Genomic DNA, 13,051 nt, shown 5'->3' with positions numbered 1-13,051 from the left:
GCTTTTTCTTTTTTCTTTTCTTTTCTTTTCTTTTCTTTTCTTTTCTTTTCTTTTCTTTTCTTTTCTTTTCTTTTTTGAGACGGTCTCACATAGACCATACTGGCCTTTAACTTGATGTGTGTTCAAGAATACTCTTCAGGGGCTGGAGAGATGGCTCAGTGGTTAAGAGCATTGCCTGCTCTTCCAAAGGTCCGGAGTTCAATTCCCAGCAACCACATGGTGGCTCACAACCATCTGAAAAGAGGTCTGGCGCCCTCTTCTGGCCTTCAGGCATACACAGAGAATATTGTATACATAATAAATAAATAAATATTAAAAAAAAAAGAATACTCTTCAGCTCCTGATCTTCCTGCCTCTACCTCCCAAGTGCTGAGATTATAGGTGTGCACTACTATGTCCAACAATGTGCTATGTGTGTGTTTTATTTTGTTCTGTACGTCTTTTTATTGCATTTATTTATTATTTATTTGTCTATGTCTGGGGGAACACACGTGTAAGTACATGTGTGTCACAGCAAGTGTGTGGAGCTCAGAAAACAACTTTCCGGAATCAATTCTTCCCTTCCACTCAACAGGCTTGGTGGCAAGCCCACTGACCTGCTCAATCATCTCAGTGGTCCCTGAGTGTTTCTTTCAGAAATATTTGTATTATTGTTGTTGTTTTGTGTGTGTGTGTGCCTGAGGAGACCAAAGTTGTTGAATTCCTTGGAGCTGGAGCTGTAGGTAGTTGTGGACTGCCTAATGTGGTTGCCGGTTCTCTGCAAGAACAACAGGAGCTCTTAACCACTGAGCCCTCTCTCCAGCCCCGGTTTATGTCTTTTTTAATTTAATTTGTTTTATTTATTTTTGTGTGTATGGTCTTTCGAGACAGGGTTTCTCTGTGTACCTTTGGAGCCTGTCCCAGAACTTGCTCTGTACACCAGGTTGGCCTGTACACAGGTCTGCCTGTGTCTCCCTCCCAAGTGCTACAATTAAAGGCATGCATCACCACCACTCAGCGAATGTCTTTTTATAAGCCTGCTGTAAATGCAATTTAATATACTACACAGTTTCCAGGCCCTAACGTTTACCACAGAGACTTTTCCTTTCTTACTCCTTTCCCTTGTTTGCATTGGAGAAGGATAAGGCCCTCCACACTGCTTTTTCTCCCTCTGTCCCCACTCAGGAACATTGCTCTGGAATTAATTTTAGAAGTACAGAGCGCATACCGCCATCCATCCTGGTGGCTCCTTCACTTCTCCCGCAGGTAGGACTGAGTGTATGCACTGGGGTTCTGGAACTGGCTGCCTGGGGTGTGGTGTGTGACAGTGGCACCTGACTCCTCTCAGTCTGTTCTCCTCAACTGACAACATTGCCTTCCTTGCTAGGTTATGATGCTGACACCAGGTAGCGTGCCCAGCGTATTAGTTCTCTGCACCCTCTGAGACTGGATGGAGCTGGGGAGACAGAATCACAGGGCATATTGCTCAGTGAAAGTGGATTTGTCTAGTATGGAAGAGGCCCTGGCTTTATACTCCCCAGGCAAAGGAGAAAAAATGAAGGGGGGCTTTAATTTTTAATTTTTACGTAGACTCTGATGGAGCTGAATATGATCTTGAACTTGTTACTCCTCTTTCTCCGTTTCTCAAGCGCTGGGTTATCCGTGTGCACCACCACCCACCGTTCTGTAGTTCTAGGTTTGTGCGTGCCAGGTGAGCACTCTACCCACGAGCTGTGTCTCCAGCACTGGTTTCTGTTGTTTTGTTTTATGACCTGGAGTCTTACTATTTACCCTCTATGTCCTGAATCTCACTATGTAGCCCGGGCTGCCTCTGAATTTACAATAATCCTCCCGCTTTTGCTGACTAAGTGCTAGGATCCTGTGCCAGCCAATTTAACTTTTAGAACTGGACATTATGGCAGAGGCCTGTAAACCCAGTTTTGGTAGGTGAGAGCAGGAGGATTAGGAGTTCCAGTGTCAGCACAGGCCTCACGGAACCCTCTCTGGTGTGTGTGGGAGTCGGAGAAGCGCACACGAAGGGCTGAGGATGTGGCTGAGTTGGCAGAGCGCTTATCTATTGGGCACAAAACCTTTGGTTGAAACATGGAGGATTATACCTATAGTCCCAACATTTAGGAGGTAGAAGCAGGAGGGTCAGGGGTTCAAAGTCAGCCTTTCTTACAAGTTCAAGAACAGCCTGAAATACATAAATATCCTGTCTCAGAAAGAAAGGAGGAAGTAACAGGACCACCTGCTTTCCTCAGGTCTCTGCTCCGACTCCCATTTCCAGGGGCTCCAGGGTCCATCCCCACTCTCTGCCTTGTTCCCAGCGCTGCCCACCACTCTCCCAGTCCACTCATGTACTCACAGTCCAGCACTGGGAGAGGGGCTGGCTCTGTGCCGAGTTTCAGATGGGAAGAGACTGGCAAGAAAAGGAACTGATTCAGGCTGGAAACAAAACAGCCGCAAATCCAGGGCACTGGGCAGAGTGCACAGACAATGGCATTTGCTAAACTGCCAGAAGCTCTTGGGGAGAGCCAAGTTTCCCATTTTATCAACTCCTTTCATGAGGATGAAGCCAGGGCTAGGATCCTGAGCAATACATCGCAGTGGAGAGGTCCAGACAGGACCCACGAGTTTGCCAGACTCCCACACTTCCTGAGCCCATATCTCTGATCAACACCTGGGATTCTGTCTGATTTCACCCAACACTCCTTCAGTCATCCCCAAGATCCCCAGCAGAACAACCCCCAAATGCCTACTCCTGATCTTCATACAACAAAGCACCTGCCCTTCGTGTGTGTCCCTTGTAGGCTTCAGCAAGAATTACTAGACATTTCATTTTCTAGTTCATCTCTAAAAGGTACCGTTTATTGTTAAGGGGCTTAGGAATGTGTTGGGGATCTCACGCAGGGTCTGACACACACTGAACTACATCCCCAGCCCAGGGCATCCTTGTACAGCTCGTAACCAAATCATCTTCCTTCCGTGATTGCTTGGTAGGAGGGCGCAGACTGGCCTAGTTGGTGGGGTACTTGGGCAGCAGCGCTGAGCCACACACAGGTTGGGGGCATCTGTGGTAATGCGGTTCTGGGTGGAATCTAGGTATGCACTCTTCTGAGCTTACACTCCAGGCCCCAGGCTTGGTGGTGGTTCTTTTTTGTTTGTTTGGTTGTTGTTGCTTTGTTTTGTTTTGTTTTGTTTTCTGACAGGGTTTCACTATATAGCTCTGGCTAGCCTGAGCTATGTAGACCAAATTGGCTTTGAATTCATAGAGGTCCATCTGCCTCTGTCTGCCAAGTGGTGGGATTAAAGGTATGTGCCACTATGCCTGGCCTATGGAATTAATTTTGTAAATTTTTAATGTATTTCTTTTATGTGCATTGGTATTTTGCCCGCATATATGTCTGTGTGAGGGTGTCAGGTCTTAATATTACAGACAGTCGTGAGCTGCCATGTGGATGGTGAACCTGGGTCCTCTGGAAGAGCAGTCAGTGCCCTAGCAGCTGAGCCATCTCTCCAGCCCCAAGTTTATTTTCAATTTATATGTATGGGTGTTTTGCCTACATGTATATTTGTACTCATGGAGGCCAGAAAAGGGCACGAATTCCCTGGAACTGGATTTATACAGATCGTCTGAACTGCCATGCAGATTCTGGGAATCAAACCCAGGTTGTCTAGAAGAGTAGCCAAGTGTTCTTAAATGCTGAGCTGTCTCTCCAGCCCTTGAAAATATTTTTTTTAAGGAACTGCTTTGTTTTCTTATATTTTACTTAATAAACCTAAGAGAACTCCCTTTCTCATAAGCCTGGAACAGGAGAGAAGGGAGCAAATAGTGCAGTCTGGGAGCAAAAACTGCAGGCTGGGGGAGTGGGGAAAGAGGTGGCTGCAGAGTCCGTGAGAGTCTTGAGAGTCTAATGGTCCTTGGATCATGTTGCTTACCTGGGTCAGTGTCATGGGAACGAGAGGGTCCTTAAAATCCCAATTTACATAGGGCCTCCAAGGTCATCCAGTCTAGCTATTGGACTGAAGGGAGAAAGAAAAAGTGTGTCAATACTCCAGGAACACAAAGAGAGCTGCTTCCTGTGGTTAGGCTGAGGCGGTGGACTATTCAGGTTTTGTTTCTTGCATTTTCTCATGGTTGTGATTTAGAGTGGTATTGGCCCTGCAGACGTCTGGTCCTGCAAAAGGGTTATTGAGGGCACAGACACCCCCCCTCCAGCACAGATGCAGGCCAAAAATTACTCTGAAAGTGGCGTTCAAGTGGTTACAGGAAAGTGGTGCTGTCCTCACCCAGGTCCTGTAGGATCTCAGTCCGGGTCCACTGCGCCACAGTGGAGGTTCTCTCTCAGACCCAGCTAAAACCTTTCCTCCACAGCTCCCCATTTGCTTGCGCCACAGCAGGGTCTTTACGTCCCTAGGTCTGGGACTGGGACACAGCCCAGCTCCCAGCCCTCAAAAGAGCCATTGATAAGGCCACTTGAATTGAGAATTGGACAGAAAGGAAAGAGGAGGGGTCGCGGGAGCAGAGCTGCATTTAGGTAGTGTTGTGGCTGCAGGCTTGGGGAGCACAAAGGCTGCTGAATGGGGGTGGGTGTTCTGCCAGAGGTGAGAGAGGAGGTCAGGGGAGAATGATTTAGGGGAGAAAACGAGAAGTTGTCTGTTTTCCCAAAGAACTAGGGATGGGGCGCAGGGATTTTGATTTCGGGTGACTCTGCAAGAACAGATTATCTGGGGAACAGCTTTAAGGAAGAAACTCGTGGATTGCTTTCAGGGCTTTGGGGTTTGGCTTAAGAAAGGGTCTCCCCCAAGTTACCAGATCTAGGTTCAAATTTGCCATCTTCCCTCTTAAGGCTTTGTAGTAGCTAGGTTACAGGCATGTGCTTGGCTCTAAGCCATAATCCTCTTTGTTTATTTTTTTGATTTTTTTGGTGTGTGTGTGTTAGATAGGAAAGTATCCGTTTACATTTTTAAAAACGTGTATGTATGAGTGTTTTGCCTACATGTGTTTATGTGTACCACGTGTGTATCTGGTGCCCTAGGAGTGAAAGACAGCCTTGGATCCCCTAGAACTAGAGTTACAGAGGTTGTGAGCCAACATGGGGGCTGCTGGGGACCAAACCCAGGTCTTCTATAAGAACAGCAAGTGTTTTATTCCACTGAGCTGTCTCTCCAGCCCAGTATTTGGAGTTTAGAGACAGTTTTTTGAGCTCTTGTAGACCAGGCTGGCCTCGAACTCAAAGAGATCTGCCTGCCTCTGCCTCCCGAGTGCTAGGATTAAAGGCGTGCACCACCACCACCCGGCATTTGTTTGGTTCAAGACAGGGTTTCTCTGTGTAGCTCTGGCAGTCCTGGAACTCTCTGCAAACCAGACTGACCTCGAACTCACAGAGATCCACCTGCCTCTGCCTCCTGAGTGCTGGGATTTAAGATGTGTGCTACTACCACTTGGCAATGTTGTTTCTATTTATTTATGTATACCTCTGTGTGAGTGCTAAGGAGACCAGAAGAGGGTATCAGTTCCCCTGGAATCAGAGTTACCCGTGATCATGAGCCCCCTGACACGAGTCCTGGGCACCACACTCAGGTCTTCTGAAAGAACAGAGCATATACTTGGCCACTGCCCCATCTCTCCAGCCCGTCTGAGGGTATGAGCATGCAACAGATTGTCCTGCTTTATCCTAGATTCAGGGATGGCAGGGAGTCACCATCGCCCCCACCTTGGTTGGTTGGCTTTGAGACAGGATCTTGCTGTGTATCCAGGCTGACCTCAAACTCCAGTCTTCCTGCTTTAGCTTCCCAAGTGCTAAAATGACAGGTACTCAGGGCCAAAGTCTTCATCCATACAGGATGAAGCACTGTCTAGTGAACCATGAACTACATAGTATGACCAGGAACTCATTCTACTTTCATTTGAGAGTTCCTTAGCTTTCTTTCGCGTGTGAACATTTGCCTACACTCTTGCACTGGATCATGCCGTGCTCTCGGGTGCCAGATGAAGACATCCGATCCCCAGGAACTGCAGCTATAGACATCCGTGAGCCTCTCCTCCTTTTTATCTAAATGAAAAGGAAGGGTTTTAACTTTCACATTAGTAAAACACTATACAGTAAGAACAATTATCAAGTAAGAATTACATTTATAGGCTGGAGAGATGGCTCAGAGGTTAAGAGCACTGGCCGCTCTTCCAGAGGACCTGAGTTTGATTCCCAGTAACCGCATGGTGACTCACAACCATTTGTAGTGAGATCTGGTACCCTCTTCTGGCCTGCAAGGATACATACAAGCAGAATATTATGTGCATAATAATAAAAAATTTTAAAAAGGTGTAGAAACATCTATATGGTAAAACAAAAATAACTTTTAATTGTATCAATTGTATCAAAATCCATACAAATGTAAAATATTGAGGTTAATAGATGCCTTTTTATCCTATACACCTATGTCCCCACTAAACAATGACAAACATTCATAATCAGCCAAATGACCAAAACCCACCTACCCCACCTCTTGGGAATGTAGGTGTCATGTTCTCTAGACGGCTTTCTGTTGTCTGGGGGCTATGTTATCTCCAGGGAACCCCAAGGAAATTGAGATTAATGGTCAAATTCTTGGAAAAGAAAACTAGTTATAACATTTGTTGTCCAGTCTCAGAGTTGTTCCCATGCAGATGGATCAGCATATATGTCATCTGTGTTGTGGTTTTTTTTTTTTTTTTTTTGGTTTTTCGAGACAGGGTTTCTTTGTAGCTTTGGAGCCTGTCCTGGAACTCCCTTTGTAGACCAGGCTGGCCTCGAACTCACAGAGATCCACCTGCCTCTGCCTCCCAAGTGCTGGAATTAAAGGCGTGCGCCACCACCGCCCGGCTTGGACCTGTCTTAACTCCTTGTCTCTAGCCTTTTCTAGCCGCATGCGCCATACCTAAACGCAAAGTGACTGCACTGGCGGATGGCTCTGCCCTGCTTGGGTCTGTTAGAGCTGAGCCTTAAGCCTGTTCAAATGTTTAACTGAGAGCTGCATTCAACCGCTGCAGCTGTTGGAAGCTGGTGCCTGCACTATGGCAGGCATTTTTACATAACTTATTGTCTCTACTTAATGTGCTGGCTAGTCGTGCTCGCTGTACGTCAGAACCTCTTTTTCTCGGGAGGGGGAGGCAGGGAGTGGACACTTTTTGAGACAGGATTTCTCCGTGTAACAGGCTTTGTTGTCCTGAAACACGTCTTTACAAAATTAAACAAAGGCAGCTTAAACAAATGTAACACACCTTTACATAGTTAAAGTAATATTCCACAACAAGCCTCCTTTCGGGTACTGAAAATTGAACCCAGGTCCTCTGCTAAAGCAGCCAGTGCTCTTAACCCCCATGCTAACTCTCCAGCTCCTTGTCTAATGATTTCTAATAAAAAAACACACATACACACACACACACGTACATACACATACATACACACACGTACACACGCATACATACACACGTACACACACACACATACACACACACACGAACACACACATATACACACACGTGTGTCTGGATGTTTTGCCTGTGTGTGCACCGTATGTATGCCTGGTGCCTGTGGAAGTCAGAAGTGAAAGATGATGTCAGGTTCCCTGGAACTGGGATTGTGGATGGCTGGAGCCACCATGTGAATGCTGGGACCTCTGAGCCGTCTTTCCAGCCCTCAATTCATTCTAATGAGTTGAAGCTAATGAAGACACCTGCAGCTGACTGTGTCGGAAGGTAGTTCCCAGAGGGGCTACTTTCTTTTCTAATCCAAAAGCTGAAAGCCGCAGGTGGAAGCTGTAGCTTGCCAAGAATGCCAAGGCCCCAAATTAAATCCCCAGAACTACTTCTCCACTTAGAACAGTGGTTCTCAATCTGTGGTTCGTGACCCCTTTGGGGTTTAAATATCAGATATCCTCACATATTGGATATTTACATTATGATTCATACCAGCAAAATTATGAAGTAGCAATGAAATAATTTTATGGTTGGGGTCACCACAATATGCAGAACTGTATTAAAAGATTGCAGTGTTAGGAAGGGCAAGAGCCACTGCTTTAGAACGAGGAACAGCAAGCTGGGCAGTGGTGGCCATGCCTTTAATTCCAGTACTAAAGAGGCGGAAGCAGGCGGATCTCTGTGAGTTCAAGGCCAGCCTGTTCTACAGAATGAGTTCCAGAACAGCCAAGGCTACACAGAGAAATGCTGTCTTCCTGGAACTAGCTCTGTAGTGCTGGGAATAAAGGCTTGTGCCACCACCACCCGGCGAGAAACCCTGTCTTGAAAAGAAACAAACGAAACAAAAACTAAAAAGAAAGGAAAGAGAAAAAGGTGTGATGATGTTTCTTTCTGTGGTGAAGGAGCTTGCCTCCAAAGCAGGCGATCTGCGCTAATGCCGTGAAACTACATGGTAGAAGAAAAGAAGACTCCTACAAACTGTCCTCTGACTTCTATATGTGCATCATGACATGCAAATGTGCGCACACACACGTAGACAAATGGAATTGAAAACAAAGAAAAAGATAGTAAACTAGTCGGGCGGTAGTAGTGACACCTTTATTCCAGCACTCGGGAAACAGACAGGCGGATCTCTGTGAGTTTGAGGCCAGCCTGGTCTACAGAGTGAATTTCAGGCCAGCCAGGGCTATACAGAGAAACCCTGTCTCAAAAAAAACAAAGTGGGGGGTGGGCTGGAGCAATGACTCGGAGGTTAAGAGCACTGGCTGCTCTTCCAGAGATCCTGAGTTCAATTCCCAGCAACCACATGGTGGCTCACAACCATCTGTAATGAGACCTGGTGCCCTCTTCTGGCCTGCAGGCATACATGGAAGGAATGCTGCATACATAATAAATAAATAAATCTTAAAAAAAAAAAAGAAAGAAAAGAAAAGAAAAAAGAGCAGGTGTGGCAGTATACTGTTAACCTAGCACTCTGAGCAGGGGGCAGTAAACCCTTTCTCTGTCAATACCGGGTTTCTCTGGGTAGCCCTGGATGCTCTGAGACTTGCTCTTTAGACCAGGCTGACCTTGAACTCAGAGACTCACCTAACTCTGCCTCCCAAGTGCTGAGATTAAGGCATTGTGACACTACCGCTTGGTCAACACAATTTTTTCCTTTTCTTTTTTTCTTTCTCTTATTTTCTTTCACTTTGAGACAGGATTTCACTATGCAGCCCTGGCTGGCAAGGCCGGCCTCAAACTCTTGCATCCGCTTCTGCACTGCTGAGACTAAAGGCCCAGCTAAGGGTAGAATCCCAGCCTAGCATGCAGGAGGCTCGAAATTCAGTTCCCAAGACCACCAACAGAAAGAAAGAAGGCACAGAGTCACATTTGTATCAGCCAGTGTAGCTTTGAGAACTCGGGCTGACTTCCCATGCTTCTGTACCTGGCCTGAATACACACCCTTCCGTGCCCCTCAGCACGCCCTTCCGTGCCCCTCAGCACGCCCTCCTGCAGGCTCTTCCTTCTCCCCTGCTGCCCTCCAGGCTTCTCATCTGAGGTCTCTCCCTTGCAGAAATGCATTAGCAGAGGGGAACTCCAGGTGTCTCTGTCGTACCAGCCCGTGGCACAGAGGATGACAGTGGTGGTCCTCAAAGCCAGACACTTGCCGAAGATGGACATCACCGGTCTCTCAGGTAGCAGCTATTTACTTCAACCCTACCCCACCTGACCGTGGCCCTGGTGTACTCCAGCATGTCCAGACCCACCCAGTGTTCTGTCTACTTTCCCTCCCCATGACTAGGCCAATAGACTTCCCCAGCCACTGTGGTGCTGGGGGTGAGCCAACGAGGGTATTCTAAATCCCGTGCATGCTGCAGCACTTACACCAGGTGAGACTTGTGAAAAAGACTGCCAATATCTGTCCCCATCCCCTTGATTTCTTCAGACCTGTACATGGTCTACTCCACACCTGCTTGGTTTCCCCAGCCCTGACCGAAGCAGCTGGACTCATGTATACACATGTCAGGTGCAGCCACTGATGCCCTGATTGTCAGCAAAGATACGGACGACAGAGTGTCCTCCTCTAAACCCGTGGGTCCTCATGTTAGGGTGATCCCCAGCCATGCAAGTATTCCATGGCTGCTTCATAACTGTGGCTTTGCTGCTGTTATGAATCATTATGTAAATACTAATGGGACCCCGGAAGGGTCGACATGCTGCAGAGAACTGTGTCATAGGCCTGTCTCTCTTTTCTTCTCTTTGGCGGCCCCAGATCCTTATGTCAAGGTGAACGTCTACTACGGCAGAAAGCGCATTGCCAAGAAGAAAACGCATGTCAAGAAGTGCACTTTGAATCCTGTCTTCAATGAGTCCTTCATCTATGACATCCCCACTGACCTCCTGCCTGAGATCAGCATTGAGTTCCTTGTCATTGACTTTGATCGCACTACTAAGAACGAGGTGGTGGGGAGGCTGATCCTGGGGGCACACAGTGTCACAGCCAGTGGTGCGGAACACTGGAGAGAGGTCTGTGAGAGTCCCCGCAAGCCCGTAGCCAAGTGGCACAGTCTGAGCGAGTACTAGTTCCTTCTCGCCTCCGACCCTGGGGCCAGGCTTAGGGAGGCACACGGCGGGGAGAGATGACAGAGAAGCTGACTCAAAACCTCATTTTAGTCGTAGAAGAAAATTTCTTACAAGATAAACCACACAAAGAGCATCTTACTGCACACCATTGCAGGTCGGTTCTTAGCTTGAGAAGTCTTTTCTTCTTTGCAAGGCACTAGACGATCTTTTGTTTTTAAAATGGGGGGGGAGAGAAGGAAAGACCCCACAGTCTATATATAACAATGTAACCTTATACTTGCATGTCTAATACAAACAAGAAATTAGCCTAACCGATATCAAGTTGCAGATTTTAATCCATGAAAATTGTGTTTTGTGCCGAACTGTATTTGCTGATCTCCTGAAATTGGCCTCCTTTTATCAGGCTTCTCTGGGTTATTCCCGTTTCCCATCATAGCAGAAGAAAAGTCTACTCTTGTAAAACCCCATGTTCCTGTCATTCCATCCTTTTTTCTATCACCTCTCAGGTCTCCACTCTTTGGCCAAGTTTCAAGTCCAGAGTCTGGAGTAAGCAGAGGAACAAGTGGGTTTTGCAGGAGAAAGAGTAATTGAGAATGGGGTGTCTGCTGTTAGCCACTTACCATAAAGGAGTAACAGGCAGTCCGTGACTAGTGACAGGCAGCGTGGCGGGCTTGGGAGGCAGAACTGGACTTAGGACTTGCCGATTTCTCTGGAAGCTTTGGAGACTTCAGCTTTGGCCCGAGGGAAGTACCATCTGATCCCGAGTGCTACTTGCAGGTCAGGGGACAGTGGGGAGGAGATAAAATATCCCTGCAGAAGCTCTGGCATCCCCTTATGCTGTAGATGCTGATGGAAGTTGCTTTCTGTTTGATAAGGAAGCAGGCCTCAGGACTTTCTCTCTGAGGTTTACAGAAATGGTTCTTAAGAAAGCTGAGTGGGGCTGAATAGTGAGCTAATGTAGATGCCTTCGAGGCCCCCACTCTCCTCAGCAGCAAGCACAAGGCTGGAGAGCTGAGAGTCACACCCCACGGTGAAGTCCATCGCCTTTCTGCCCTTGGGCAGGACAGTGCAGAGCCTGGGCATCTGGAGCTCAGATCCAAATCTCTGCGTGGGACTCAGGAGTGAAAGGTGAGCCTGAGGAGGACCTCAGCCAAATAAGACACAGCTTGATCCGGGGCCTGGAAGATTATCTGTAACTGAAGTGCCCACTTCCCTATAGGACCACTCTCCAGCTTGCTTCTGAGAACAGGTGGACTGACCAGCTTGGTTTCCATGGCGAGGGTGGTGACGCTGCCTTTGGTGTTCCCTTAGTGCTTGTAGATTTGAATCCACTCTGCCCTCCCCACTCACCCTTTCATTTTTTTGTTTTGTTTGTCTGCTTTGCTTTTCCCCTGCGGGATTCTTGGCAATGCAGAGCGGCCCTGTGTAGGCAGGGAGACCCACTTTGCCTTTGCCCTTCTCCACCATTGTATCCCGTGATGACTTAGTGTCTGGCCATCAGCTGGGATCACACCACTACAGTCTCCGCCCTTTAACCCATGGAATGTAAATACTGTATCATATGTAGGAGACAATACTTTTTGTTTTCTAAAAAGGCATTTTGACATAGTTTAACGAAAACCTGGCGGGAGCATTCTAAGCCCCATTAGGGAAAAAAGTCGAAATGGTTCCTCTTCGTCGCCTTAATGTGTAAAGATCAGAAGTCACTCAGCAGCTTTAGTTCCTTCCCTGAAGCAATGCTAAGTGACAGGTGGAGTCGTCTCCGACTTGCTGTGTGTGCCTCTGTAGCTCCTCCTGAGAAGTCGGGGAACAGCCTCACCCCTCCTCCCTTCCCCTCCTCCCTTCCCCTCCTCCGTTCCCCACCTCCCAGCAGCTCAATCCCTTCCCCAGGCTCGGGGCTGCCTCCGTGCAGGATCCCTCCTCCTACCTCAGGCCTGATCCAGCATGTCCGAAAGCTTCTTAGTTGACTTGGGTTTCTTCACAGAGCTCACTGACGTGGGCGGAGGCAGATTGCCCCTTCCGCTCAGTTGAGAGACAGACAAGAGAGTCACGTCTTAGCTGTTTTGCACAAGGCACTTGTGGTTAGGAATAGGTTAGGGAAGTCACTCCCGATTCCCAGCAGCCAGTCGACGTAGATTTCTCGACTCTTTGGGACTATGAGAATTATTCCCAATAACAAAAGTTCCCTTCTTTGCGTTCTCAGCAGCGCACAGCCGCGATCTGCAGTGCTGTGCTAGAGAGAACTGCTGTGTGGGACCAGGGTGACCTACCCAGGAGAGGGATATGGAAGACTTTCAGTACTGGTCACGACAGTGACATTACCCTCACCACCACAATCCCTCTCCAAACAGGTTGTCTTTCTTTACCTTGTGTCTTCTCTTGTAAAAATAAAACTCTAAATAAAATTAAAAAGAAAAAAAAAAAAAACAGAACAAGCTAACATGAACTGTGTGAACTGCATAACGCCGTGACGCTAACCTGCAGTCTGTAACGCTGTCGTCTATGTTGACTTGTTGATGCGCCACATGTGCAGAATAAAGACTG

At 47.6% G+C, this 13,051-nt stretch overlaps 1 protein-coding gene across 2 annotated transcripts in view; it reads left to right on the top strand.

Annotated features, from left to right (window-relative positions):
- The window catches only part of Syt11 (synaptotagmin 11), a 21,415-nt gene extending 8,364 nt beyond the window's left edge, over positions 1-13,051 (top strand). Inside the window, exons 3-4 of one of the 2 annotated variants that reach the window (XM_050166340.1) lie at positions 9,498-9,618; positions 10,197-13,051. In XM_050166340.1, the coding sequence (XP_050022297.1) occupies positions 9,498-9,618; positions 10,197-10,507 (432 nt within the window). In that variant the 3' untranslated portion in view covers positions 10,508-13,051. Of the gene's footprint in view, positions 1-9,497; positions 9,622-10,196 lie in introns of both variants that reach the window. The other variant, XM_050166339.1, reaches the window with a different exon arrangement.

The sequence above is a fragment of the Alexandromys fortis genome, unplaced genomic scaffold, assembly GCF_014885135.2.
Source record: "Alexandromys fortis isolate MF-2015 unplaced genomic scaffold, M_Fortis_MF-2015_v1.1 scaffold_152, whole genome shotgun sequence".
NCBI lineage: Eukaryota > Metazoa > Chordata > Mammalia > Rodentia > Cricetidae > Alexandromys > Alexandromys fortis.
The sequence above is the reverse complement of the archived record's forward strand: the minus strand, read 5'-3'. Positions and strand labels throughout refer to the sequence as shown.